Here is a 26,808-nt window from a genome sequence, read left to right on the forward strand (position 1 = left end):
ACTTTCATTTAATGCAATGATACATGTATTGAGGAATGTAGTACTATAAAATTTGCTGAGAATTTATTTGTAGTTACATATTTCTACCACTCTACAAGTGGAAACAACAATGACAAATTGCATAGCCACATTCATCCAACCTTGAATGTGATCACTTAAAGATTTTAACTGGAATCAGGAAGCTATTTTTATTTGCAACCCACTGGGACTTAAAAACAGGTAATTCAGGAGTTTTTATAAGCTGCATAAAAACACATTGGAAAAGGGTCAGGGTCATGCAACCACCCAAGTACACAGAGCAAAACAGCTTCATCAGAGATTAGCCTGAGAACTAGATGTTCTTGTCTCACCATCTAATTATGAGCCCATAAGTCACACCCTACCCTTGGATTTGTCTGATAAAGTATTGCAAAATGAAGACATCATTATACCATCTCAAAAATTTGACTCTGATAATTTCAATGAGGTAACCAATACTGCTCATTTCCAACTACTGACAGCCCTCTTACCTTCACACTTGTCATTCTGGAGACTGTATCCAGGTGGACAGATACATCTGTAGGACCCATCCAAGTTTTGACAGGTGCCCGGGGCACATTTTCTGGGATCTAGGAGACATTCATTGATATCTGCAAAGAAAAGGGAAAAAAAAGAAAGAGTTTTCCACTGGCATCATTTTCATCAAGCAATTAAAATCCAAAGACACTGGAATCAAATCTAACACCTAAATCTAAAGCCCCAAAACTCCACCATGAATAAAAATTAACACCTCAATAAAAATCAGCTTTATCAGCTTTTGGAAGTGTGCAAAGTAACAGCAATACTTTATTTAATCTACAGAAAATTAAATATTTCCAGAAAAGTACAGCATTTAAAAAGTGAATGGCTATGAAGATTTTTGAGGGCACCTAGCAGCTTATAGAAGAGCTTACTACAAAGCTATGTGGAAGAAAAAAAGGGAATTACAATTGTTTATAGGATAATTCAACTGTCACAATGAATGTTGTAATATTGTAACCGTTTTCTGTAAGTACAGAAACTTAAAAGGTAAAGGGGAAGAGTGCTACATATACCATATACACCTACAGGCAGGATTATTCTATTCTGATCGTTTCCCTCCAGGCTTCTGAAGGAAGAATTGTGATCCAGATTGTGTGATTCCTGGCATGGTCTCAGGGTCTTTCTGAAGCAGCACTCACCCACACAGGTCCTCCCATCTGGAGCCACCTCGTAGCCTTCGTTGCACTGACACTGGAAGGACCCCACTGTATTGATACATTGGCCGTTTCTGCAAAGGTTCCCATTTCCAGTTGCACATTCATCAACATCTGCCAAGAAAAACATCCTTTGATATATTCCAAAGAAAAATGCCATAATCCCATCAATGACCAAAACCTTTAAAGGGAAAAATGCTTATTCTGAATTTCAGTGGCCTTTGTTGGCTCAGACAAACTTAAGAAATTCCTTTCTGGTTAGTTTCTAACAACAAACCTAGCTTTATTTGCCTATCAAAACTTTAAAGGTGAAATAATTCTACTAATTCGATTGATAATTTATGTTAGGATTTTATCTGAGTTTCACTTTGATCATACTTTAGGTTTCATTTTTAAAGGTTAAAACTGAATTACTAATACACAATACAGCTGAGAGTATTATTAACAATTCTTGTAATCAGAAGTATATAAAAGTGGCCTCTTGCACAATACAGAATTTGGTTCCTCACCCTTGCTTGTGAATACTATAGCATATTTTGTAGGAAGACTTTGATAGCTTCAATAATTTACTTATTTGAAGAGAGGCTACAGTGAAACACCTAGACAAGTAGGTCCACACTGCTCCCGAATTTTGTAATTTCTTTACAAGGGATCATTTTTATATGTTTTAAAACATATTGAATTTACTTTGAAATGAATTTAATTAATTTGTAGCATAGCAGACATAAAAATTATAATTGCTAATGAGTATTTTAATAAAAGTCATAGATGTCCTCACTGTATTTGACACTTAATTAGCACATTACTGATTGTTAGTTAATTAGCATATAACTCAACCAACTGTCACAACTAAATTGGTATATATTAAAAACGATAGCCGGCATGCTGGAGATGATGCTAATTACAAAGACACACATGATATTGCCTTCCTCTGGTACCTGGCTGTCTTGCACACATACCTATGCAGTCATTGTTGTGGGAAAGGATGAAACCGTGATTGCAGCGGCAGTTGAAGGAACCAATCGTGTTGCGGCAAGTGCCATTCCCACAGGCATCTCTTTCACACTCATTTATGTCTAGCAGGAACAAAGGAAAAGGAAAAAGGAAAGGAACAAAGGGAAAACATGATTATGAACAGAAGGGGGAGTATGGTCACCTGGAGCTAAAAGGCATTTTAGAGTTCACAAAGTGTTGTGCATCGCCTGAGAACTTCTAGATTTGATGTCAGTGTGAGTTCCCACAGTGGCAGCTCCCTGTGAGAAACTAGCAAAAGGCGAGGTTCTAAGCCTTGGGAGAAAATCCTTTCCTTGGTTGGCATGTGAAAGGAGGCAAGCTAAGGACATGAGAACTGGACAAGAACTATTTTATTCTATTTACTTCTAGAATTCTCCACCCTTGCCACTTTTCTCAAATATTTTCACTTGGAAATGGAAACTTCTGTGCGCATCTGGGTCTTGATTCGCTGCCACCTCTGGCAAACCTCAGCCTTTAAGATTCTCACTCCAGTTTACCAAAAAGCAGTGAGTCACCTGATATTACCCCAAAATCAGCAACAAAATAAATTAGCTTTCTAACTCACCTGGAAGACGTCTGTTTCTTTTTCCCAGTCTGCCCCTAAAAACCCACGACCACTCCCAGGAAATGGTGACTTATCTCTCTTCTAAATTATCTCAATGTGATGGCACTCAATTTGGTTCTTCTCTAGCAGTATGAGTTGTCTTTTGGTTGGTCTACAACTTTTCCCTTTGACTATCCTGTAAAGCTATTTTGGCGTCTTATGATGTCTTTGCATCTTGTGACAGCAGTTATCATCTTTCTAGGAGGTGTATATTTTACTAAGGAGGACATAAGAAATTAAAATGAAAACCACTGATATTCCCGGTTTGCGATATCGACAGGCAGAATGTGGAGGGCCAGGACAAAGGGATGGGGAAGGAGTGGAAAGTAACACCTCAGGTTAGTAAAATGTAATGTTTAGAGTTAGAATTTCCTTTGCCTTCAAACTTTGGATGTAAAGATGAATTATCTGTGATCTTAAATAAGGCTGCTATAGCTAGCAGAATGTGACTCCAACGTGTGTGTCTGAAGACTGCATCCAAACAAGTCACCCTTCCAGCAATCAAGAACTTCTGCCTTGATTCATTGTTAGCCAAGTAAGTGAAGTTCTTTGGTTGGGCAGGTTCTTTGGTGGGGATTACAGATAACTCAGATGGGAGAGGGAGAATGAAAGTTGGACAGGGCTTCATGAATACACTGGGTTATCTCTCCAGTGATTAGTGGGACTGATTATAATCTTTAACTTAAAACTTGTTATCTGCTCTGAAGATGACAAAACTTTATGAGAATGTTCCCTAATGGATGAATCTAATTACATCCAAAGCCAAGCACTTTAAATGTTAATGACTGTTCTTTTTCCTGATTCATGTTCAGGAAGTCCCCAAAAGACTTAATGGATGTTGCTTTAAAATAGAAAAAGAAAGGAGGGAAGGAGAAAAATTGATCGATTACATATTTGAAGTTTAGTCTAAATCAACATTCTGATTCAGTACTAAAACTTAAGGAAAAGATTTAAAATCTTGAGCTCTTTTCCCCTAGGAAAATGATCTGAAAATCTGCCTTTAAGGACCTGCTATATCCTTATATATATGTAACAGTTACATATATACAGATATTTCTCAAAAAATCCTCATACTCAACCACTCAAAAGCTGCACTCTGTTCCAATGAGGCAAATTCACATAAATATTATAAAGGAACAGTAGGCTATTACCATTAATAAAAGTATTTTTTTGTCTTAATAGCTTTCTCAATTTATCCCTTTGTCAAAAGTTTTTCTGAACTGACAGCCAAATGAATATTCAAGAAAGAGGTTTATGATGTTCAGATTCCCAAAGATTAAATATCAAAGGATATTAATGCTACACACCTGCTTCTATATTTTATAAATAACAAAACAATTAGTTTTTATATATATTCAGATACACATTAATTTTTCAATAGGATATGAAAAAATAAAATGATAGCCACATACTCACCCAAACACATGGTTTGATCAGCGTTTGTTTTAAAACCAGTGTGGCAAAGGCAATAAAAGCTTCCAACTGTGTCAATACACTGTCCATGGCTGCATATATTGGGGATTTCTTGACACTCATTGCGATCTGTAAATAAAAAGCATCTTAAGTGGAAACTTGGAAGGCCAAATCAAATCATTTTTTCTTTTTCAAATCAGATAACTTACTTCTAGGTATTGGCCTCAGGATTAATCCTAGTTCTAAACTAAGCCAGTAAAACTGATGCTGACATTATATTCAATATTTATTTTTGACTCAAAATTGGTTAAAACTTACTCTCATTTACTAGGCACATTCAGAACATATTAACAATACACAAGCAATGAAAAACAGGGGCAGTATCCAAAAAATCTTCTAAAAGATGAGAAAATAGATATAGAACAGAGAATAGACATGCAAGCTGGCCTACACAGTATCCTAGACTATGGAATTAATTGAAGTATTTTGTCTAGTCAAGATTTGGTGTCTCAAATCATGGAAGCGTCATGGCTTCCTCTGGAAATTTAAACAAATCCCATTGCTAAGCTAGGTTTTCATGATGGGCAGCCTGCACGGTCCCTTGCTCCAGTTTCACCCCATTATTTTGTCTTACTCCTATAACCTTTTGTTCCATCTTAACCAAGCCTTCCTGTCTACATAGGACTCCTTTCAGCACCTGACAATCCTAATGATGTTTCTTTCTTTTTTTAAAAATCCATATTCTTTCAGAAGGAAGCCCTCTCATCTTGATTCTGCCACTCGCTGGGCTCTAAGTTACATTTATTGTCAAGTTAATACTTCTTGCTCTCCTGAAATCTAAGTATCTCAGGGGCCAAACTTGTTGCATGAATTCACAAATGACATAACTGCATGCCTACTCACGTCTCTATAATTTTTTAAAGCTCTCAAGATTCCATGTTTAGGGAAAATGTAACTCGAGGAGCACTGATTTTCCTATTGTCACAAAAGAAAGCAAAAGGCAGAATGCTGCCGTGGGTGCAGATGCCAGACAGCAGCTTGGTACCCGGCTCTCAGCTGAATAATTCAAGCTTGCTGTTTGCCCACCCTGGCTATGAGAAGACAAAAACAGGGAACGGGTACCTTTTGCTGCCCAGGACACTTGTGCCCACGCCAGGACAGAATATACTTCCTCCATTTCATGTGCTCAAGCTGCCATTTATACAACTACTTCGTTCCAAGTACACAAAACATCTAGAGTGGATGAATCACCATGTCCTTTAGAAATCTCAGGTAGGGGGTGGGTGTATCATGAAAAGGGGAAACTAGGGTAGAGCATCTTAGGAGGTACAGCTAGTCTGCAGAAATGCTAGTGAACAGATGATGTGTGTGTTAAGTTGCTTCAGTCGTGTCCAATCCTTCAGTCTTTACAATCCTATGGACTGTAGTCTGCCAGGCTCCTCTGTCCATGGAATTCTCCAGGCAAGAATACTAGAGTGGGTAGCCATTTCCTTCTCCAAGGGATCTTCCTGACCCAGGGATCAAACCCAGGTCTCCTGCATTGTAGGCAGTCTTAACCATCTGAGCTTCCAACGAAGCCCAAGAACAGATGACAATTATTCACATTTGGATAAAAATGAATTTCAAATGAGCAAACTGCTCCCTGGGATAGGCAGAGGACACTGATTTCCACTACCAAGCTCAGTGAAGAGAGTTGATTTTGAGGAACGGTGTCTCGGGGGCTTATTATAGTCAGCCTAGACCATGGGCACCCTCAGGTAATACTGAGTCTGGGAGAAAGCAAGGATCAAGTCTGTCTCATCTCTGGGGCCCACAGGGAATGGAGAGCATTAAGAATCTTACTAGAAAAGGATCCTCAATTAGGAATTTTCTTTCCTACACTGCCTATTTCATGATGAATTTTTTTTTTAATGAAACATGGATTACTTTGCAGTTCTGTTGGCGAAATAGAAAGTTACAATTGTAGAGAACTTGATTATGAAGTTCACTTTGTCTTGAGGTTTCTACAAACATCAGGATTTAAATTCCCAGAATAGTATGTCTGAAGTTGAGATAGGAGATTTAAACAGAGTACTGGGGGAAAACACCCACACACTCAGCAGAGAGAGAGGAAACCATAAGGAAATAGCTGGGAAGAGTATGTTTTTAGTTGGACAAGGCATTTCAGGAGTGGCTGCCTGTGCTCTAACTACTCAGCTCCTGAGGTCAGACTAGGATCCTTGGCTCAGAAACATGGGTATTACGGCCAGCTGGTGAAATGATGTACTTACAAGTTCAAATAAAAATCTTACTATAATAAGGAAATTTTAGTTCTTTTCATCTTAAGCACAGGAAGAAAGCAATATTTTACAATATGTCTGAAAAATGCCATGTATAGGATAGTATTTAGACATTTTAAGAGATTTTATAAGTAAGATGTGGGCCCTCCTTGGAGGTCCAATGGTTAAGACTCTGTGTTTCCACTGCAGAGGCCAGGGGTTTGATCCCTGGTTGGGAAACAGATTTCACATGTCGCATGGTGTGGTCAAAAAGATTAAAAAGTGATAATTATAAAAAATAAAAGTAGGACGTAAGTGAAGACATTTCTAGAGTGAAATCTTCAGCCCTAGAGGCTGAACAACTGTAAAACTCAAACTCAAGTACATTTCCTTTCTTGTAAGAATTTCATTGAATCAGGGGAACAAAACTTGGGCTACAAACAGCACTCCCTCATGGTGCTTGCTGTTGATTAACACTGGATGAGCTTTATGCAGCGTATTTATATTAGTACTCGACAAAAAAATTTGACAGGACGTAAGCCCCAGCCAGGCCCTGGTTGGATATCTCATCTTGATGTTTACAATAGTTCTTCCCACATCTCGCCTAACGTGAAATGGTGTGAAACTACACGTTCCATATTATCAGCAATTCCTTATTTTGATTGGAATTATTTCACCCAGTTCCAAATAAATATAAATTAAGAGCAAAATGCAGGGAAGTGGTATGAATGCCAAATTTCATGAGGGTATTGTGACTCCTATCAGAGACGTCCTCACTTTTCCTGTCCTGTTTTTTTTTTGTTGTTGTTGTTGTTAATATGTGGATTACAAGTGCTCTGCTGACAAAAAGCTAAACACTTGCACATGTTCCTTTAAACCCAAAAAACAAGTCTTGATTCTCAAAGTGAGTTTTTGTTCTGGTATTACACCCTCTTCCCACCAAAGTCTCATAAAACAATGCAAAATGCCCTACGGAGAGCAGTGTACTTCCTACCACTTAATCACTGGTGCGCACGGAAATCCAAGGAAAATCTGACCATGTTCCTTGGTGTTGTTTCATTCACAAATGCATAAACTATCCAGGAAACTCCTTGTGAAATGGACTAGAGGCAAAACAACAGATTCTTCCTGACCTCTTTGCTAAATATATAATGGTTTATAATTACTGAAAAACTCACATGAAAATCATTCTGAGGTGTTACTTTGCTGCTGGGTTGAAACACCAGTGTTTTCATTTTGATACCACTGGCTACAAAATACCATCAGATGTTTAATAACTTTTGCTGTTGTTGTTTAGTCGATAAGTTGCATCCCACTCCTTGTGAACCCATAATTGTAGCCCACCAGGGTCCTCTGTCCATGGGATTTCCCAGGCAAGAATGCTGGAGTGGGTTGCCATTTCCTCCTCCAGGGAATCTTCCTGACACTCAGGGATCAAACCCATATCTCCTGCTCTGGCAGGCGGGTTCTTTACTGCTGAGCCACCAAGGATAACTTCACTGTCAATGTAAGTTGGTGACATGCTCATCCTTCTCATTTCTACCATGTCCCTGACAAAGGTGAACACCGAAAAAATTTAACCTCTAATAGTCTCTCATTTTGCTGTAGGTGACATCGCAAATAAAAGGCTGTTACAGTTTGCTGCCCTCAGTTCTATAAGATGCTAAGGAAAAAAGATAATACTGTTGGTTCTTTTTGCTTGGTTTGTGAAGGTTAACCCAGCCCAGCTCAGGAGAGCTTTGCTGTCTAGAGTTGGTATATGTGGCTAGGATGGTGAAAACCTCACCCACTCAAGGGGGAGTAGGTAAAAGGAAAAAAAATGTATTTGGTCCTAAATACCAGGTAAGGAGGGCTTCCCTGGTAGCTCAGTTGGTAAAGAATCTGCCTGCAATGCAGGAGATCCTGGTTCAATTCCTGGGTCGGGAAGTTCCCCTGGAGAAGCAATAGGCTACCCACTCCAGTATTCTTGGGCTTCCCTGGTGGCTCAGATGGTAAAGAATCTGCCTGCAATGCAGGAGACCTGGGTTCAACGCCTGGGTTGGGAAGATCCCCTGGAGGAGGGCAGGGCATGTCAACCCAGTCCAGTATTCTTGCCTGGAGAATCCCCATGGACAGAGGAGTCTAGTGGGCTACAGTCCATGGGGTGGCAAAGAGTTGAACATGACTGAGTGACTAACCATAGTACATAGCACCAGTTAGGGAGTGTGTGTATGTGTGTATATGACTGTGTGCATTTGTGGGAGTGGGTATTTCCAGCAGGGCAGCAGGGAGGAAAATCTGGAAAAATCACCTCTCTAAAGAGGAAAAAAGCCAAGTGTTACAGCATTTCAACAATTTTCCTGTTTCCCAGTTTAGTTACTAGAACACAGAAGTCTGAATCTTAACCATCCCAAAGAAATCCAGGGATCTGCAGCTGGTTGGGGCTGGCCCGTCGGGTAGGCGCCTGCAGGTGGGGACTTACCATTGCACTGCCCCGTGGAGGTGAATCGGTAGCCGGGCTTGCAATCACAGCGGTAGCTGCCCGCGGTGTTGATGCACTCCGCGTTTCGCTGGCACACTGGGCCGTTCTGACACTCGTCAATGTCTATGAGCGGGAGAGAACTGAATTACAAGGAGAGCAGAATCCAGTGTCTACAGGCAGGAGGCAAGAACAAAATCTGACTTTACATTGGATCTGTTTTGTGAACCTTTGTTTTCTTTGCTCTTGTTACTATAATCAGTCTATAGCTACAAGCAGACACAGTGGTCTGCCTCGGGGAATCCTGCCCTTCTGCCTGAATGTTAAACTAAAGTGCCTTTGTTCAGTGCACAGAGAAATACCCTGATCCTGCCCGCCTGCAGGAGGAAGAAACTGACACATCTTCTCCCCAGTGCTGGCCAAACCAGGAGGCATTTTGCAAGATGTATGGCCTTTTTACTTTACTTCCTCACCTCCTCCCTCCCTCTGTTCTATAAAAGAAACTGGCATCCAGACCCTGATGAGATAGTACTCTAAACTCTAGTCTGCCATCTTCTCTGATGCCAGGCTTTCCAAACAAAGTTGCTATTTCTTGCCTCAACACCTCATCTCCTGATTATTGGCCTATTATGTGGCAAGCAGGTTGAGCTTGGACTTGGTAACAAAGGCAAATGAAGGCTCTCACACAACACAGATTTATATTTTCTTATTTTGATTGGTTCTATTGAACAAACATTGGAAGATGGAAAGCTTTTCTAATTTACTTGCTTTACAAATATTTTTCATAAATGCAAATACTGGATTTATTACCATCTACAGGTTCTAATTATGTTAATCTCTAGAAAAAGTTGTGAATCTCAGCCTCAAGGGCCAGATTTGATAAAGGTATAGACTAATATCCTAGGAAGTCTTGTATTCGCTCAAAGTGCAGGGGCTTTGGGAAATCAGTCAGGTTGCTTTTGTTGTAGGGCCTGCAGAGCAGAGCATCTCAAACTTTGATGTTTGTTTAAATCACTTAAGATTTTATTGAAAGACAGATTCTGACTCAGCGTGTCAGGGGAGTGGCTTGAGAGTCTATGCGTCCAATAAGCTCCCAAGTGATGTTGGTCCACTGGTCCACAGACAATGCTTTGAGCTGCAGGGCTGCAGAAGCGCCTGCTTAAATTTCTGTCACATGGCAGTCAAATCTAGGAAACTTAACATAAAGATTTCACATAAAACTACTGAAAATAACCAAATGCTCACTATCAAAGAGAGAATAAAGTGGCTATTGTGTGCTCCAGAGCTTTGCTCAGGGAGTTGCTTGCCTATCTTTTAAAAATGTTACCAGCCATCTAATTCAGTTTAGCTTTAGGGCACCGCAGAATATACTTCACAGTCCAGGCAATACCAATGGGGCAAAAACGCATATTGTCTTCCCCTGCTCCTATGAAGCATTCTGCTGCTGCTGCTGCTGCTAAGTCGCTTTAGTCGTGTCCGACTCTGTGCGACCCCAGAGATGGCAGCCCACCAGGCTCCCTGGTCCCTGGGATTCTCTAGGCAAGAACACTGGAGTGGGTTGCCATTTCCTTTTCCAAGCTTTCTAATTCAGTCTAAATCCAGTATAGGGAGCAGCCAGTAACACAGGTGAAAGTCAGCTCTCAGCACGAGTGCTGGGGTTTCATGTGGAAGTTGGCTCAGCCAAAGTTCCCACTAGGGGGCGGCAAATACGCCAATCTAGGTCTCCGAGGTGTGTGCTCCGTGGTGGGAAAACCTCAGGATTGTGGTCAGTCAGTGGTCCTATCTGTCTAATATGGGGTGTGTGTCTCATACAGGAGCAGAGTATGCCCACCATAGGTTACTATGGGCCCAGGATCCAGCACCACCTTACCCACCAGGCCTGCCTGCTCTTCATAAAGAGTGTACAGAAACACAGAGGGTAGCTTCTGTAGCTGGAAAAGCCAAACGGTGTCATAGACAAGTGTTTCCCTGATGCCTCAGATGCCTAACATCTGATCCTATGCATGCTGGGGGAGAGGAGACACAAAGATCCTCCCTGAATCACTTCTGGAATCCATTCCAACTGCAGTCTGGCTGAGGCATGTGGTAAATCAACCTTTGTTTTCTGAGTCTGAGAGCTAGGAGTGTGCTGGGAAGCAGCTGACCCTGGATTAAACGTTCACCCTGAAGATGGATATCCTATGAAATGGAAACCAAAAGCTGGAGCACTTTGTAATCTCTGTATCAGCCGAACGCTACCCTGACAGCGAGCCACCTTCCATGGGCACAGCTGTAGGTTTTCAATCTCAAGGGTGTAACAAGGTCTAGGTTGACATGCTGGTCATGGGTGGCCGTGCCTCTGGCTTCTGGTGAAGGGCTGAAGCTTCAGCAGAGATACATATCAAAGAGGCACCTGGGTAGAGTAACCAGCTCTGAATGGAAGAGAAGAGGAGATGCCACAGAAGCGGACAGGCATCCTTAGGCATGCACGACAGGTGGGAGACAGTGGCGATGAGCAGGCAGCTACCCCTAGCACCATAGGTCATTTGCTATGGGCTCTCTTCTCTTTTTCCACATCCTGCCTCCTCCCCACACCTGATTCTTGACGGCCTCCAGAAGCCCAGGGTCTGAACCAAAGCCCCCAAATGACTGTCTCTTTAGGAAGGCTAGGAATAGCTGTCACCCCATTTCCAGTCCCCCACACAACAGGCAGAATAAGGGATGCTTGCCAGCTTGGCCACAGGAACAGAAAGCCTGGTGAGGAGAATTTAACAAGCCTGTGCTCGGGGTTATAACTTTACTCGTGGTCTCTAAGTTATCCCTAGTTTAGGAGAAAAAGATTTTTTAACATTAAAATGTTGACCTATGTGGTGTAATACATGCTCTCAAGAGCAATAAGCCTTTCTAACATGAACAAGAACTCTGTTAGAGGCTCTGAGTTTAAGTATGAAATAAGAAAATTACTCTAGCTGTCCTAGGGCCCATGGTATATTTAATAACCAGCAACGTCCCTTTTACTAAAATGTAAAAGAACACTATCTTCCCCAGATGTCGGAAAAATATGAAGTGCGGTGAGGAATGCGCAGAATCACAGTACATACACATGGCGAGAGGAGGTAATTTGAAAATGAAAAAAGTACCATTTGCACGCATGCCAACATTCTTCGTATAAAATCGAATTTGCTGTTCTTGCCATTTGGAATTCTCTCATGCATTTGAAATATTTGCATTAACCGTGTTTTCACTGGGGAGGAGCAAAGGCTCCGCTTGGAAGAGAACACTGATTTTGAGATTCAACTCAAGATCACTGCCCACCACTCGTGCTCACTTTCAAGCTGTGTAAAACAATAGCCATCCATTGGACACACCTAGGACCTCAAGGCTTTTTCATATCAGCTGGGAAATCTAATACACTCTGTGTTGAGGGAGGGGGCAGTGGAGAGGGCTGGGGAATGGACATCCTGCTTTGCCCACTGGGAGGAGAGTCAGGGAATTTTTTTTTTTTTTTTGGCAGTGAAATGTCTGTTGATCCACAGGGTGCCCTTCACGATAGCTAGAGTTTGATGAATTTCTGAAATTCCAATGTTGTAAAATTGGCTCATTTCTGGATGTGATACAGAGCAACATCTCTTACCTTCACAAACCAACAACTTGTCATTATAGAAGAAGCCCACTGGACATTCACACCGGAAGCTGCCGACCATGTTGATACACACACCATTTTCACAGACCCCTGGGATCTCCCGACACTCGTCGATATCTGGAAACAGAGCAGGCACACGTGAGTGATGGCCTGGCATGTGGTCCCTGGGCAGGGTAAACTGGAGTTGAAAGTTGGCTGCTTCTAACTAGTTCTGTGTAAGGTCTAAAGCCAAGGAAGAGACAGTGCATGTGTGTGTGTGTGTGTATGTAGGTGCAGGCATGTATATGCATGTGCCTGGCGTGTGCATGCATATGCTGGGGTGGTGATGGAAGTGGGGGAAGTCAATGAAGAGCAAACTGAGATCACTAAGCCACTTGTCAGACACTCTTGTGTCTATCTCATTGATCATCTATCCTTCTGGTTTTGTTACAAAACCTTAGCTCTGTCCAGGTAGGAGATTTTGCACCCATTGGGCCCTGTGCGCCAGTGGAGCAGAATGAAAGTGACTGCCGAGAGTAAGGGGTCTCTCTACCCCAAGTGTATGGTGGTGGCTGGTGGGAATGGGAGCAGAGAGCTGCTGAAGAACAGAAGACGATCCCATGGTCAGAGCCAACTCTGATCTTCCAAATTTCAGCTCAACGCCTTGCTCTTCCTTTGCATGGCTTTGGTAAGGAAGTTAAGGAAGTAAGTCAGGTCTGAGGAGGTAAGCTGGGCCCAGGCTGACCATGTAGACAGAGCCAGAACTGAGGAAGGACAGTCACAATAGACTGTGGCTTCCCTAGGCCCGGGGCCAGGGCTGGCTGCTGCACCACGGTGTTACTGGCCCCTGGAATGCTGTGGGACATTTGATTAAGAACCAATACCTGGAAGTGGGGTTGATGAGGATTAAAGCAGGATCAAAGTAGAAGTGAGAGCACAGCCAGGACCCAGGCTGCTAAAGCAAGCTGGCGAGGGAGCTGCGTGGGCAAGTCAGGTCTCCTCACCAGCCTGGTGGGTCCACTCTCTGCCTGACCTGGTCTGAACTTTCAACCATTCAGTGTCCTCTAGGATAAAAACAGTAACAGTGGCAGCAATGGTATAGTGCCTCACTTGTTATACACATGGTGCATTTCTCAAGCATTTAACCTGGATGTAGTTACCAAATCATCACAGCCACCCTGTGAGATGGTCTCTAGGCACTCTGACCATCCTCCTGATGCAAGTGATGGAACTGAGGACAGGTCGGAGGCTAGAACTCACCAAAGACCATACAACCACCGGGAAGTAGATTTGATACCAGGAATCCGCTAACAGGCTACCCTTCCTCCCTTATGCTTTTCCACAGTCAAACAATCTTCACAAAACCGTTACTGAAGGACTTGTTATCCCAGAGGGCCCCTCTACCAGTCCTGTGCAGAGTTCCACAAACCAGTTCAGAAGCCAGGAGGGGATACAAAGTTTTGGTCTTTCCAATCCATTAGGTTTCTGATGCTATTGTTGAGATGCTTTTCTCTCCATGTCAGAGTCAGGAGCCTCTGCCAGGTACTTTGCCCAAGCTGTAACCTGGCCACTGACTTTCGTGGAACCCACAAGAGCTGCTGCACTTTCAGAAGAATCATACCCTAAAGCCAATCTGCTTTGAAAGAGAAAGTTTACAGGCCACAGATTTATGTTAGACCTTTTTCTAAAGGGCTTGATTTTGTTTGAGGACAAATTGATCTCTTTAATGAAAAAAAAAAAAAAAGCTTAGAATATCAAAGGGTATATTTCTATTTTGAATATAAGTAATTATGCTTTAGATTTTGCACACATTTGTCATGTATGTTGTTAAAAAGTGAGGCAAAGAAATATCACAACTATGTATCATCAGCAAGAAGCAAAAAAAAAAAATTTCAGACATTCTTGAACTATGTACGGGTTAAAACATGAAATGTTATGTTCACATTCATTTGTTTTAAATATAAGTGATGTATTATCAAGTTTAACAATAACAGGCTGGGTCAAATTTCTAGCCATTGTTAGGCAAAACATAGCAAAAGCACATATTAAAAATTATATTTTCTTTTCCTGTCTGGATTCCATTTGAACTTCAACTTGGAAAAGTTTATACTTAAAGACAAGATTAATAAACTTGCTATAGTTTTAACCCCACACGAATGAGTTCTATATGCCAACAATCTTCAGACCTTTCAGAAGGAGAGTAGAAAGCTTAAATAAAACAAAGTTTCTCAGTCATCTAAATATTTTGTCATGCTGGAATTTGCTAACAATAAGTATACTGCTAACTATCACATTTCCAGTTTTCAAGAGCTAGAGGCAAAGCAAGCTGTGAGTCAGGACTGGGTTCTGATCCCAGTTCTGTTATTAATTAGCCAAGTGACCTCGGCTGAGTCCCCTTCCCTGTCTGGGCCTCTGTCCCCTCAACTGTAAGGCAAGGCGTTTGGCCTAAGGGTACCTGAGGCCTTTCCAGCTTTATTAGTGGATGCTCTTAATCCTGTTTTGAGTCTTTGCCTGCTGCCAACATTGGAGGGTAGGCCTTGCTGGGGTACACGCCTGGTTCATCCATGGAGAACCACTACTATTAAAGACCACTTATCTTTGGATCAGAGAGTCTAGGGAGATGAAAAGATCTGTTTTGGGAAGGGGAAAAACAAAGCAGCTGGGGCCAGGTGTTTCATGCCAATGTCATTTAGCAGGTTTTCCTTCCAAACCATGAAGTTTCTTTGGATGTTGACTAGGCTGCGGAGCCATATGGATTTGGCACAAAGAGAGCCAGGCTGATTGCTGGACCAGACCCTTGTTTTCTTAAACAAGGTCACTGGAAAGGCTGATGTGGATTTCAGTTTACTTATTAGCAATAAGGTGGAACAGACCAAGTGGTGATGTTTGCTACTAGACACAATTGCTCAGAATTCAGAGGGGCATCTGAGGATCCGTATAAATCACACTGGGGAAAAACTCGGAGAATGCAATGGCTTTCCATCTATTTTTATGTTATTTGGTTTTAAACCACAAAGGCCTTGCTTCTACTGGCTGAATGCTGTGCAGTATTTCTGAATCTCACATAAGCATCTTGAGCACTGCAGTGGTCTCTGCTCCAGTTACCAGATAGGGCCTCAGATTGGAAAGACTTTTATATTTCACATCTAAAAATCCCGAAGCAGATGACCTGTGGAGATTCCCTGTGAGATAAAACTGATCCACCAAAAGGCTTTATATGAACAACCCACACATAAGGATTGGTATGAACAGTCATATTAAACTCTTGTCTTAGTCAGACGGAAGGATTGGGAATTACAGTCAAATCAAACGTCAACTGGCTTTACTCCCAGAATCTCTCTTTTTGTTGATGCCTAGGGTTGGTTTAACGAAGCTTGATTGTGATTTTGTGAAAAGCTTTCCAGTCCCCTTAATCATGACCAACAAATTCTGCTGCCAATTAGGTGGAGCTACACAGGGTGTCTGCACAGTTTGTTTCAAACTAAGAATCAGAATTTCAATAAAGGTAAATGGCACTGTCTAATGCTTTTTCCTTCTAAGAAACAAAAAAAGCACATTTGAGAAAATAACAGTGTGTACTTCCTTTTCTTAACACAAAGGCAAAGACAAAAAGTTGCAACAGTGGAATTGTAACTCACCGACAGGTAAACCGGTATAGATGTCGATGACAAAGCCTGGCCGTTGACTTCCACAGAGTGTAGCAAATTCATCTGCAGTGATTGAACAAAGGTAGGGTAAGCGGGGTGGGAATAGGGCAGGCGAAGAGCAATAATGAGCTGAACAAAATTACTTTGAAAACATTCTTAAAAGATATTTACCTGTATTTGGAAGAATTTAAAATAAATTGACCTTTGTAAAAAAAAAAAAAAATTGAGAATTTCTACAGATGGTGTAACTTTGTCCCTAAGAAAAGTGATGAAGGAAAAGTGACCTCATGTTGACGTAATAATGAGGCTGAAGCAGAGGTCTCTATATCAAATCCACTCATTTGTATGAGGTTGCCTGAGGGAATTTAGGTTTCTATGGGGATGTTGTTCAGCTCTGAAACCTGGAACTGGTCTGAGTGCCTCTTTCCACTCTGTGTTAAGGAATCTAGGATTTAACGAATGTGTACAAAAGCCATTTCCTTGGCAGACTGGGGATAACAATAGCAAATGTAGCTAAGTTCTTGATTTCAGGTCTGTTAATGACTCATTCATGTCAAACAACCAACTTACCCTCATTACTCTCATTTTTGGAGCTGAATTATTATTTTTGCTGCAGTTCTTTTGTTTGCTCCCTCTCCCTCCCCCGACCCTTTGTCTTTCTCCCCCTGACATGAATTTTCATCAAACTTGCTAGTTAAGGATGCACTAAATGTCGTCTGTGGTTCCCTTTAACTCTGAGACTCGGTAATTTCTGATCATGAGTATAACTGATATGGCATGGTATCAATTTAAGCTCAAGATGGCCACTCCCTTATGGGTAAACCTACTAAAAATTAGTAAAAGGTTTCTGGAAGTATTCTACACAAAACATAGCATGTTCTTTTCCTAGTGCTTTCTTTCTTTAATCTATGAGTGTTCACATCCAACAAGTGTCACACCAGCTCCACTAACCATCCAAACTTCAGGGACTCCTAAAATGTGTGCAGACTGCATAGCTAATGAAAAGCCATGATTGGCTCTGGCCAATATTCAACATGAAGATGAACTCTTACATTTTATATTAAGAGTATGCAGATACCTAGAACTCACAGATATTTCTGAAAGTAAACGACAGTTGTTATCAGAGATCTCCATAGTGGTCTGAAAGGGAACGTACAATGGTGCATCAAGATAAAAAATAAAAATACTAGGATATCTATCTTTGTAAAATCCAATTTAAAAACTAATTTTGTGTACATTTTATAATAAAACAGTTTATGAAAATATAAATACATTTCTTAATATAATCAAAAACAAATGTACAGAGACACATGTACATATACTTTTACTTGTAAATACGCACACATCAAGTGTGGGTAACTGCCAGGTTTTTTAATGATAGCTATGTATATATAATCTTGGGAAAGATTGAAGGCAGGAGGAGATGGGGACAATAGAGGACAAGAGGGTTGAATGGCATCACCAATTCAATGCACACGAGTCTGAGCAAGCTCTGGGAGATGGTGAAGGACAGAGAAGCCTGGCATGCTGTAGTCTCTAGGGTCTCAAAAGAGTCGGACATGACTGAGTGACTGAACGACAATAACAATGTATAATAAAAGATTTGAAGGCCAACGGTCAGGATCAGGGGTCAGCAAATATTTTCTTAAAAGGCTAAAAAGTAAATATTTTAGGTTTTGCAAACTGTGCAGTTTTTGTTAAAATTACTCAAATATTTCATGAAAGCAACCATAGATAATATGTAAATAAATTACTGGGGCCATATTCTCGTAAAATTTTATTTACTAAAATTTGAAGTGCATAAAATTTTCAGATGTCAAAATTACTTTTAGCTTGTGGGCCATACAGAAATAGGAGGCAGGCTGGATTTGGCCCACAGGCTCGTTTGCCAAACCCAGGTCTAACAACATCTTGCAGAGTGGAGACAACTTGTAATTCTAAATGATAGCTATCAACATTATTTCTGGAGGAAACAGTGGATGAAATGGTACATTTTACTAAAAAAGAATCACCTGTTTTTTTTGCATTGTTAGTTAGCACCAGACAATAGATTGGGTATTTTACATATTGCTGTGGGGAATGGAGTAGATACTACACAATTCTCAGATCAGTACTTTGCATAGTAGTTTGTTCACTCTAAATCATAAAGATGGTGGCCCAGTGGCTAAGACTCTGCACTCCCAATGTAGGGGGCCTGGGTTCGATCTCTGGTCAGGGAACTAGATTCCATATGCCACAACTAAGACCTGGCACAGGCAAATTAATTAAAAATCATAAAGATGATCTAGATCATTAGTAAATGACACCATCATGGTATGTATCATCTCCCATATAAGAACACTGCACCAAAGTTTTTGCTTCATTTACTCTTAGAATATGAATTTGGCTCTTTCCTTTTTCAAATAGATAATATTACATAGATTTTTCTGTATGAGGATATAAGAAGAAATTTCTCTGTATCAAGGAGTTGTGCCTTTCTTTTTTTAATTTGGCTGCGCTAGGTCTTAGGTGCAGTACACAGGATCTTCCATCTTTGTTGGGCATCCAGGATCTTTAGTTATAGCATGCACTCTTAGTTGTGGCATGTGGGATCTATTAACAGGCCCCTGGCCAGGGATGGAACCTGGGCCCCCTGCATTTGGAGTGTAGAGTCTTAGCCACTGGACCACCAGGGAAGTCCCTGAGTCATGCTTTTCTTTAGTTCTGAGTTTGCTTTGTGGTCACTGAGACTGTTAGACTCGATCATATCTCTCTCTATATGAGCTACTAGAAGGTGTAGAGCCCAAGCTGTTGCTCATCACTGGAAAGTGTGTAGGACCTCCCAGCTTGGATCTTGTGTATTGATTACCCTTGCTTTGAGTTTCTTACCCATGCTTTCCATTTGCATTAGGCCTTCTTATTTCACATATGCATCTTTGTGGGCCATCTTGAATTCTTTTTGGAACAAGATTAGTTATGAATAAGTAAAATTGATGGTAATAAGTAAGTAAACAATATAGGAATATGGTTTACTTGTCAAACTGCTTTGCCCACTATTTCCAGACTTTAAGTTATATGGCAAAGTCCTTAATAATAACAACTTCTATATTTTTGTGATATGCTGAGTCTGCTGCTGCTGCTGCTAAGTCGCTTCAGTCGTGTCCGACTCTGTGCGACCCCATAGATGGCAGCCCACCAGGCTCCCCCATCCCATTCTCCAGGCAAGAATACTGGAGTGGGTTGCCATTTCCTTCTCCAATGCATGAAAGTGAAAAGTGAAAGTGAAGTTGCTTAGTTGTGTCCAACTCTTAGCAACCCCATGGACTGTAGCCTACCAGGCTCCTCCATCCATGCGATTTTCCAGGCAAGAGTACTGCAGTGGGGTGCCATTGCCTTCTCCTACAGGCTGGTAAATAAACTTGTGTAATAAATTGGAAAATATATTTTCGGCTGAAAGGACCAGATCAACTGAATTTCAACATTTGCCTTTGTGAGCTAATCTTTTTTTATGAAGATGGACAATGCACTCTTTTTCTCACCTGGCTAAGATTCATTTCTCCAACAATTCACGGGGAAGGTGCCAAGTTATCTTTCTGGTAATGGCGAAACTAAAACCCACCTGTGCTTGGAATGGGGCACTGTTCACAGGGCTTGTTCCAGGCCCGGCCAATGTTGTAGGAACAACAGCACATCTTCTTGGTCATGTTGAACAACAGTTCTCCATCGCAGGTCTGGTTGTCAGCATAATAGTTCCTGTAGCACAGACTCCTCCTCATATCTAGAGGAGAGGAGGAAGGCAGGGACTGGTGATGCTGTGGGGAAATCCTGATAAGGAGATTCTAACAAGGAAGGATTCACTTTTGAACTGTATTGTAACTTGACTTCGATAATAACAGTAAAAGCTGGCTCTCAACCTTCCATCTACCTCTGCTGCCACAATGAAAAGGACTTTAAGGAGTATCGGGTTGGCCCAAAAGTTTGTTCAGATTTTTCTAAAACATCTTACTAAAAACCCAAACGAACTTTTGGGCCAACCTAATATATTCCCTGGTGTTTTGTGCCACGGAACTGAGTCATTATGTAGCTGTGGCCTTAATAAACTTTACATGACTCTCCACCCAGTCTCCTAGTAACAATTCTCCACTGCTCTTGGCAGTGACTTTCTCATTTCCGACTCATGATGTTTTAATACTGTAGGTCAGTGCTGTAAATATCATTGTATAAAGATACACCCATAGTCAAACAAAAGAAGTACTATTAAACCTTTGTTTGGGATTTTCCAACATTACATTTTAAAGAAAACTCCCAACCACCCACATGAAGTGCTGAGAAAAGACCAAACTTATGGTTTACAGGGGAGGAGGCAAAGGGTGGCAGCACTCGCTCTGATGAGTAACATAACACTGAGGATGAATTGCTGGGCTTGGAGGCTCTTTTTCTCTTTGCAGATGAGGACCGAACATGCTTTACAAAGAAAAGCTGGGACTTACCCATGCAATTATTCCCCCCATTCACTTGCATGTAGTCTGGAGGGCAGATACAGGTGTAGTTGCCAACAGTGTTGTAACATGTCCCTGGACCACAGATTCCGGGAGTTTCACATTCATTCACATCTATAATCCAAAAAGAAAGTGGTATGTGAATACAGAAATTTCACTCTTTGGAATGGTCTGGGACTTGGGGGTCAATATACATGTTGATAGTGGAAGAGAACATCCACAGGGCACTTTGCAATCCGGATAAGAATGTGGATGTTTCGTTCATCACTGTCCTTAGCCTGTGCTGATGTGTGTGCATTTTCAGGAAAAGACTTTTAGAAAAGGAAAATGTACCTTCTGATGTAAGTTCTTAATAAATGAGTCTAAAACATCCTCAAACACATGCAGCGATGGAAATGTGGAGGAATGATAATTCTCAAATATCTTTCAGAAAGACAACTATGTCCTTCATACGTTCACAAAATCTCAGGAAGAATCTGATATAACCTGAAACCATCATGTGAAGAGTTGACTCATTGGAAAAGACTCTGATGCTGGGAGGGAATGGGGTCAAGAGAAAAAGGGGACGACAGAGGATGAGATGGCTGCATGGCATCACCGACTCGATGGATGTGAGTTTGAGTAAACTCCAGAAGTTGGTGATGGACAGGGAGGCCTGGCGTGCTGCGATTCATGGGGTCGCAAAGAGTCAGACACGACTGAGCGACTGAACTGAACTGAACTGAACTGAAGCCATCAAACATTGGCTTCATGAATCTGCAGTGGTAAGACAGCACAGAAGATAAGCCCGCAGAAGTACGTATATCATGCGTCCTTCTCCATTTCAAACACAGGTGTTGATTCTAATTTATGTTAACTCTATGGGTCTTAAGCTGTGTTGTGTACATTGTGATGTTGGACTACTATTCAACTAGGTTGTCACTGCTAAAGTCACCTATTAAGCCTTTTGGAAAATCACAGGAATATTTCTCCTCCAGGACACAAGAAGGTCTCTTCCCTAATCAGTGTGTAACTCCTATATACAGATGAAAACCATTTCCCCACACTAGTCAGTGGTCCACATGCTCTGAAAGCTAACAGTAGTCAATAATCTCCATCTTTTCAGTAACACAGGATGAACAGGGGTCATCGCTTACACCATACAACCAAAGGAGCTGCCTCAGAAGAGAAGCTCATTTAAATGCTGAGTACAAATAATGAGTGGTAAAGGACAAGACGAGGAGCCCAGAGTTGCCCAGAATATAGAAGCCACTGAAATGAGACCTGGGCTACTCCAATAAAAATGGCTTTTCTGAAGAGAATGGAAAATTCACTGTAGGCGTAAATGGGACTATGGCTCAAGATAACAAAAATGCCAATTTTCTCATGAAAAGAGGGACATTTAGGGTATGCTGAACATATTACATCACTGATATGAGTGCAAGCTCCCACATCTGTGGCATAGTTACCTGGCCATACTGGCATTTAGACATTTTGCTAGAGTCTCAGTTTTCCTGGTGCCTAACTGTACGCTGGTTTTTGAGGTCAGTTCTCAATATCCGAAAGAACTTATCATTCTAAAAGGGCCATTTACCATCACACACTCGGGTGTCTTCATTCAGGTAGTAGCCTGTTGGACAGCGGCACTGGAAGCTGCCGAAGGTGTTGATACATTTCCCGCCTTGGCACAACCCTGGGAGCTCCTGGCACTCATCAATATCTATCAAGATGAAAACAACAGCATGTCTTTAGCACTGTAAATCAACTCAAGGAGGTTCTAAAGGGGCACGCTTTAAGATAAAGGAAACAGAATTACCTTCCAATATAACGGTGATAGGGTTGGGTCGAAAACCTTCTCCTCCAGGACAAAGAATTTTGTACTCAGCTACAGAAGCAATCAAACAAAACAAAAATCAGATTGAGTTCTCTGAAATCTAAAATTTCTTTAGAAATAGTATCCTCAAGAGAAATATAGACATCACCTGAAAATATTCATTTACAGGAATTTTGGGCAGTTACCCCACCCAACTGAAGCAAGTTGACAACTTTGTATATACTTATGCTTTCTAATGGCTTTTTCTACATGTGCCAAACATAAGGCTCCTGTCCTCAGTCTGTGAACCTTCCACCTACTCTCCGGTCTTATGTTCTTATGAACTGTTTTATTCTTTATCGCTACTATTCTTTCTTTTAAAGATTTTTCTTTCCATTTTTATTTTATAACAAACTCCTCTATTTTTATGTTTTGTTCAGTCTTACTTCCTGGGAATCACAGCTTCCCTTAAATACTGCTCACCAGCTTATCTCCAAAACCTTTTCCAAACAGAGCCTTAGGAAAAGCTGTTCTTTCTTGAATGATATGTTACCTCTCCTCTCCTTAATGACTAGAGAGCTTTCTTGCCCCGCCGTTTCTGCTGATGTCAACACTGATTCCTCTGGTTTCCAAAACCAGCTTTTTACAGGGTCCTTTGGTTTCCTCCAATAATTCTGTCATCCAAGTATTTCACTCAAAAACATTTCTTTCAGCACCACATGCCAGTGTGATCCATACAGGAACACATGGATAAGAATGACCCTCATCTGCTATAGCATTCTGATAAGCATCTATACGAATCAGTTCTTTCATAATCATCATGGTCTTTCCAAATCTGCTAATCCCCCTTGTGGTTTTCTGAAATTATATGTATATATGCATAGATCTCAGTTCTAGCTCTGATCCAGTTTGAGGTAGGGTGGACTTCTAATGCTTGGCTTATTGTTCTTACTCAGTAGAACTGATCCCCGCCCACCCCCCTCACCCCCACCCCCCTCCCCCGCCACACACACCTAAACATCTTGGTTTGATTTTTTCAGCATCAATGAAATTATTAATAACTATCCTCCTCTTTTATTTTTCTCTCCTCCTCTTTTTGTGACCGTCCATTCTTCTCAAGTCTCCTATTTCATGTCACTCCCTTCCTTCAAGCCCCAGTTGAAAAATGTACCCAGTTATCACCACGCACTGCCACTCAGAACTGACTTCTGTTTCTGAAGAAAGGAAAGAAAGGGGTGCCTGCCAAGCATTCATTTCTGTGCTGAGTGCTTTACAGGAATGACTTCATTTAATCCTATGAGGCATCTTATGAATGAAGACATAGGCTTGATTACTCCAAAGTTACATGCGTGGCAAGTGACAGAGTGCTAACTGGAAACAGGAACACTCTTTCTTCCACTCATGGCACTGTCTGCTCTTGTTTCTTCTCTTATTGAGGTCTACATTGAATAACAGCTTTCATGTTTAGGTAGTATTTTGCTAAACTGGACGGGGGAGCCTGGTGGGCTGCCGTCTATGGGGTCACACAGAGTCAGACACGACTGAAGTGACTTAGCAGTAGCAGCATGCTCCCGGAAAGCAGGAACTAGCGATTAGACTAGAATTATCCATCCAATTATCACCTTTGCACATACAGAGTATATCTTCTAGGTACTCAACAAATTACCTTACAGAAACTGAGTAAGTGACCCTTCAACAAAGAAAGAATCAATACCTATCTCAATATACCTGATAAGGAGCAGGCACTGACTTTTGCTCTGGAAGCTATATCCGACTCTGAGTCATAATACAGCATCCACTTAGAAAAATGGAAAGCTGTTTGTTTTTCAAAGACTAATTATTTATGTCCTTAAAACACATTCTAAATCTTTAAGTCATACCATAAGACTGGAACAATCTTCCATTTCATATTTGCTTAACTAATGGCTTCTTTTTCACCCAGGGAAACTCCACTCTGTCCTAGAGCTTCTAAAACTAGCCAACAGATGACAAGAGGAGAGATCAATGTGTCCAAATATGACATAAGTAACCTAGTCTGGAAAACTTTCTTTAAAATAATGCTATCTTCTTTATACTCAGACAGAAATGAGATGTTACCTGCCCCACCTGACCTTTGAGTGCAAGACAACTGGGGAGGCATTCTGACTCCCACATTGGGAGTGGGATTCCCCAGCAGGGCTGAAATGAATGATCTCCACCCCTCAACCCCCACTCCCTTCACCAACTGAAGAATACAGACCAGTAGCAGCTCCCTCTCTCTGTGGCTTCTATCCTTTGGAGCTAGACAGGAGAACTGGGCGGAGCTGGACTAATAATAATAATGAATAGGAGGATGTCCACTTACATGTGTTCACAGGCGGGCACAGCTCACAAGGAGTGCCCCAGGCTTTACCCAGAGAACAGCAGCAGGAAGCCTTGGAAACACCAACTCCAATTTCATTGCTGCAGGCTGTATCTCCATTGTCTCCCCTAGGACGGATATCCAAATAGCAGTTTCCAGAGCGGGTATCTATTTACCACATGCAAACAAAAGAATTGTCAGGCAAATTCTTTCTACGTCAGGGTTGAAAATTCAAACCTACTTCTAAAACTGTTTAAAAACCATAATTTAAACTAAAAAGTGCCGCAACACAGACACTGGGAATTGACCTAGAGAGAAGGACCTGAAAATACAAACCAGATCCAGGAAATGTTTACATTTCATTGTATTATTTTATTACTTTTTTCAGAAGTTGAGAATGCAATGTTCCATGTTGCCTTAGAAATAACCAACAGTGTGTTTCTCTGAAAAGTGTTTAAGATCTTACCGACACAGCCAACTCGAGTTGGATTCAGCTCAAAATCGGGTGGACAGTCACAGGTATAGCTGCCTGGAGTATTGACACAGTTCCCACTGATGCACGTGGTTGGATCCAGGCATTCATTAACGTCTAGAACCAAACAGCGAGGGCCAGAGTTATTACCTGAGCCAATGTGGGGCAGGCTTCACTGTAAAACAGTAGCACCCAAATCTCGGGCTCCCAATTCGAATTTTTAAAGAGTTTCCAGTTATAATTGCCCCTAGAAATATAGTCTTCCACTTCTGAAACAAAATCCCTCAGGAAGGAAATATGTCATAGCCTTTGGTCTCTTTCCCCTGGAACACATTTAACATTCAAATTTGTCATCAGGAGAAAATATAACTTTGGAACAAGGAAAAATATTCCAGTGAAGGTAACTGAAAACAAAACACTACTGTGACCTCAGGTCAACCAAAAATTCAGACACAGGTTTTAAGAAAATATATTTAATATGTGCAGCTTGTTATTTTATCAAATGAGAGCAAGATGTCTCAGGGAAACGGCCGGAGCAGGGGACTTCTGCTGCTTCCCCCGCTGGGCGGACTGGCCTTGCTGTAGCTGAGCACAAGCACAGACCGCATGCATGAAGCTTAGCATGTTCCTTCAGGCCTACTAAGAGTCTCTCTCCCGTTACTGATGCTGGGCTGAATATTTCCCTTTCAGTTTCTATTCCAAAAACGGAATTCCAGATATTTAGGACATGGGTTTTGGCAAACGCCATCCCTGTGTAATCCTTTTGTCTATTTTGAACACTTGTGAAATATTCAAAACCAGACCAGCTGATTCAGAGAGAGGAGATGGGGGACTGAGGATGATCCCTTCCCCTCTGCTCCTCCTGCTCGGACCTGGTAACCCTTCTGGAGGTTCTGTTGTGAAAAATGCTTTTGCTCAAATCTCATGGGATCTTAGAGCGGGCAGGGCAGACTAAGAGCAATCAGGGTGGGGAGGAAGGACTGATGCTGGTGGTGATGTGAGACACGGGGGAGAAGCACGGCCGGGGAGAGGTGACTTGCTGCAGTATGCTAGAGACTGACTTGGTGTCATAATCGTTTTTAGGAAAACCAAGAGAAGAAGGGGTGCCTGGGGAAGAATGCTGTGATCCAGAGCAATTTCAGGGAGGTGGTGATGGTGGTCATAATTGGAAAGCCACTGAGTCATGGCTTGTTTAGGTAGCTGGAAAAACTGGGGTTTTCTTGAAATCCTGATCCCATACAGAATGGAATCTGTTTCCTTAGTATCATTGAACGGAAGGAGGATGAAGACCTGAAAATGGCTCTCAAAGTTTTAACTCAGTGACGAAGTGAACCGAGGGACAGTCGTCTACAGAATGCCTCCTACGGCTTTTCTAGCTTCTTCCTTACATTCCTGGAGGATTCTTTGCTCCACAAGAAAATGATCTACATGCTAGAAATGGGTGGCTGACTGTTTTGGATCATGTTCTCTGGTAACACTCTGAAGTGAGTGTCTCAGCAGAGAAGTTCAAGATGAA

The 26,808-nt window shown here is 41.6% G+C and overlaps 1 protein-coding gene across 1 annotated transcript in view; it reads right to left on the minus strand.

The window, feature by feature from the left end:
• FBN1 (fibrillin 1) overlaps window positions 1-26,808 on the minus strand; it is a 273,407-nt gene that overhangs the window by 46,983 nt on the left and 199,616 nt on the right. The window contains exons 37-49 of the mRNA XM_040226469.1: window positions 25,287-25,409; window positions 24,824-24,988; window positions 22,483-22,551; window positions 22,261-22,386; window positions 20,679-20,801; window positions 19,808-19,966; window positions 16,201-16,272; window positions 12,575-12,700; window positions 8,965-9,087; window positions 4,249-4,374; window positions 2,174-2,290; window positions 1,200-1,328; window positions 510-629 (exon numbers count right to left, since the gene is read on the minus strand). Of these exons, the coding sequence (XP_040082403.1) occupies window positions 510-629; window positions 1,200-1,328; window positions 2,174-2,290; window positions 4,249-4,374; window positions 8,965-9,087; window positions 12,575-12,700; window positions 16,201-16,272; window positions 19,808-19,966; window positions 20,679-20,801; window positions 22,261-22,386; window positions 22,483-22,551; window positions 24,824-24,988; window positions 25,287-25,409 (1,578 nt within the window). The remainder of the gene's footprint in view (window positions 1-509; window positions 630-1,199; window positions 1,329-2,173; window positions 2,291-4,248; window positions 4,375-8,964; window positions 9,088-12,574; window positions 12,701-16,200; window positions 16,273-19,807; window positions 19,967-20,678; window positions 20,802-22,260; window positions 22,387-22,482; window positions 22,552-24,823; window positions 24,989-25,286; window positions 25,410-26,808) is intronic.

Source organism: Oryx dammah, unplaced genomic scaffold, assembly GCF_014754425.2.
Source record: "Oryx dammah isolate SB20612 unplaced genomic scaffold, SCBI_Odam_1.1 HiC_scaffold_26, whole genome shotgun sequence".
In the NCBI taxonomy this organism is placed as follows: Eukaryota; Metazoa; Chordata; class Mammalia; order Artiodactyla; family Bovidae; genus Oryx; species Oryx dammah.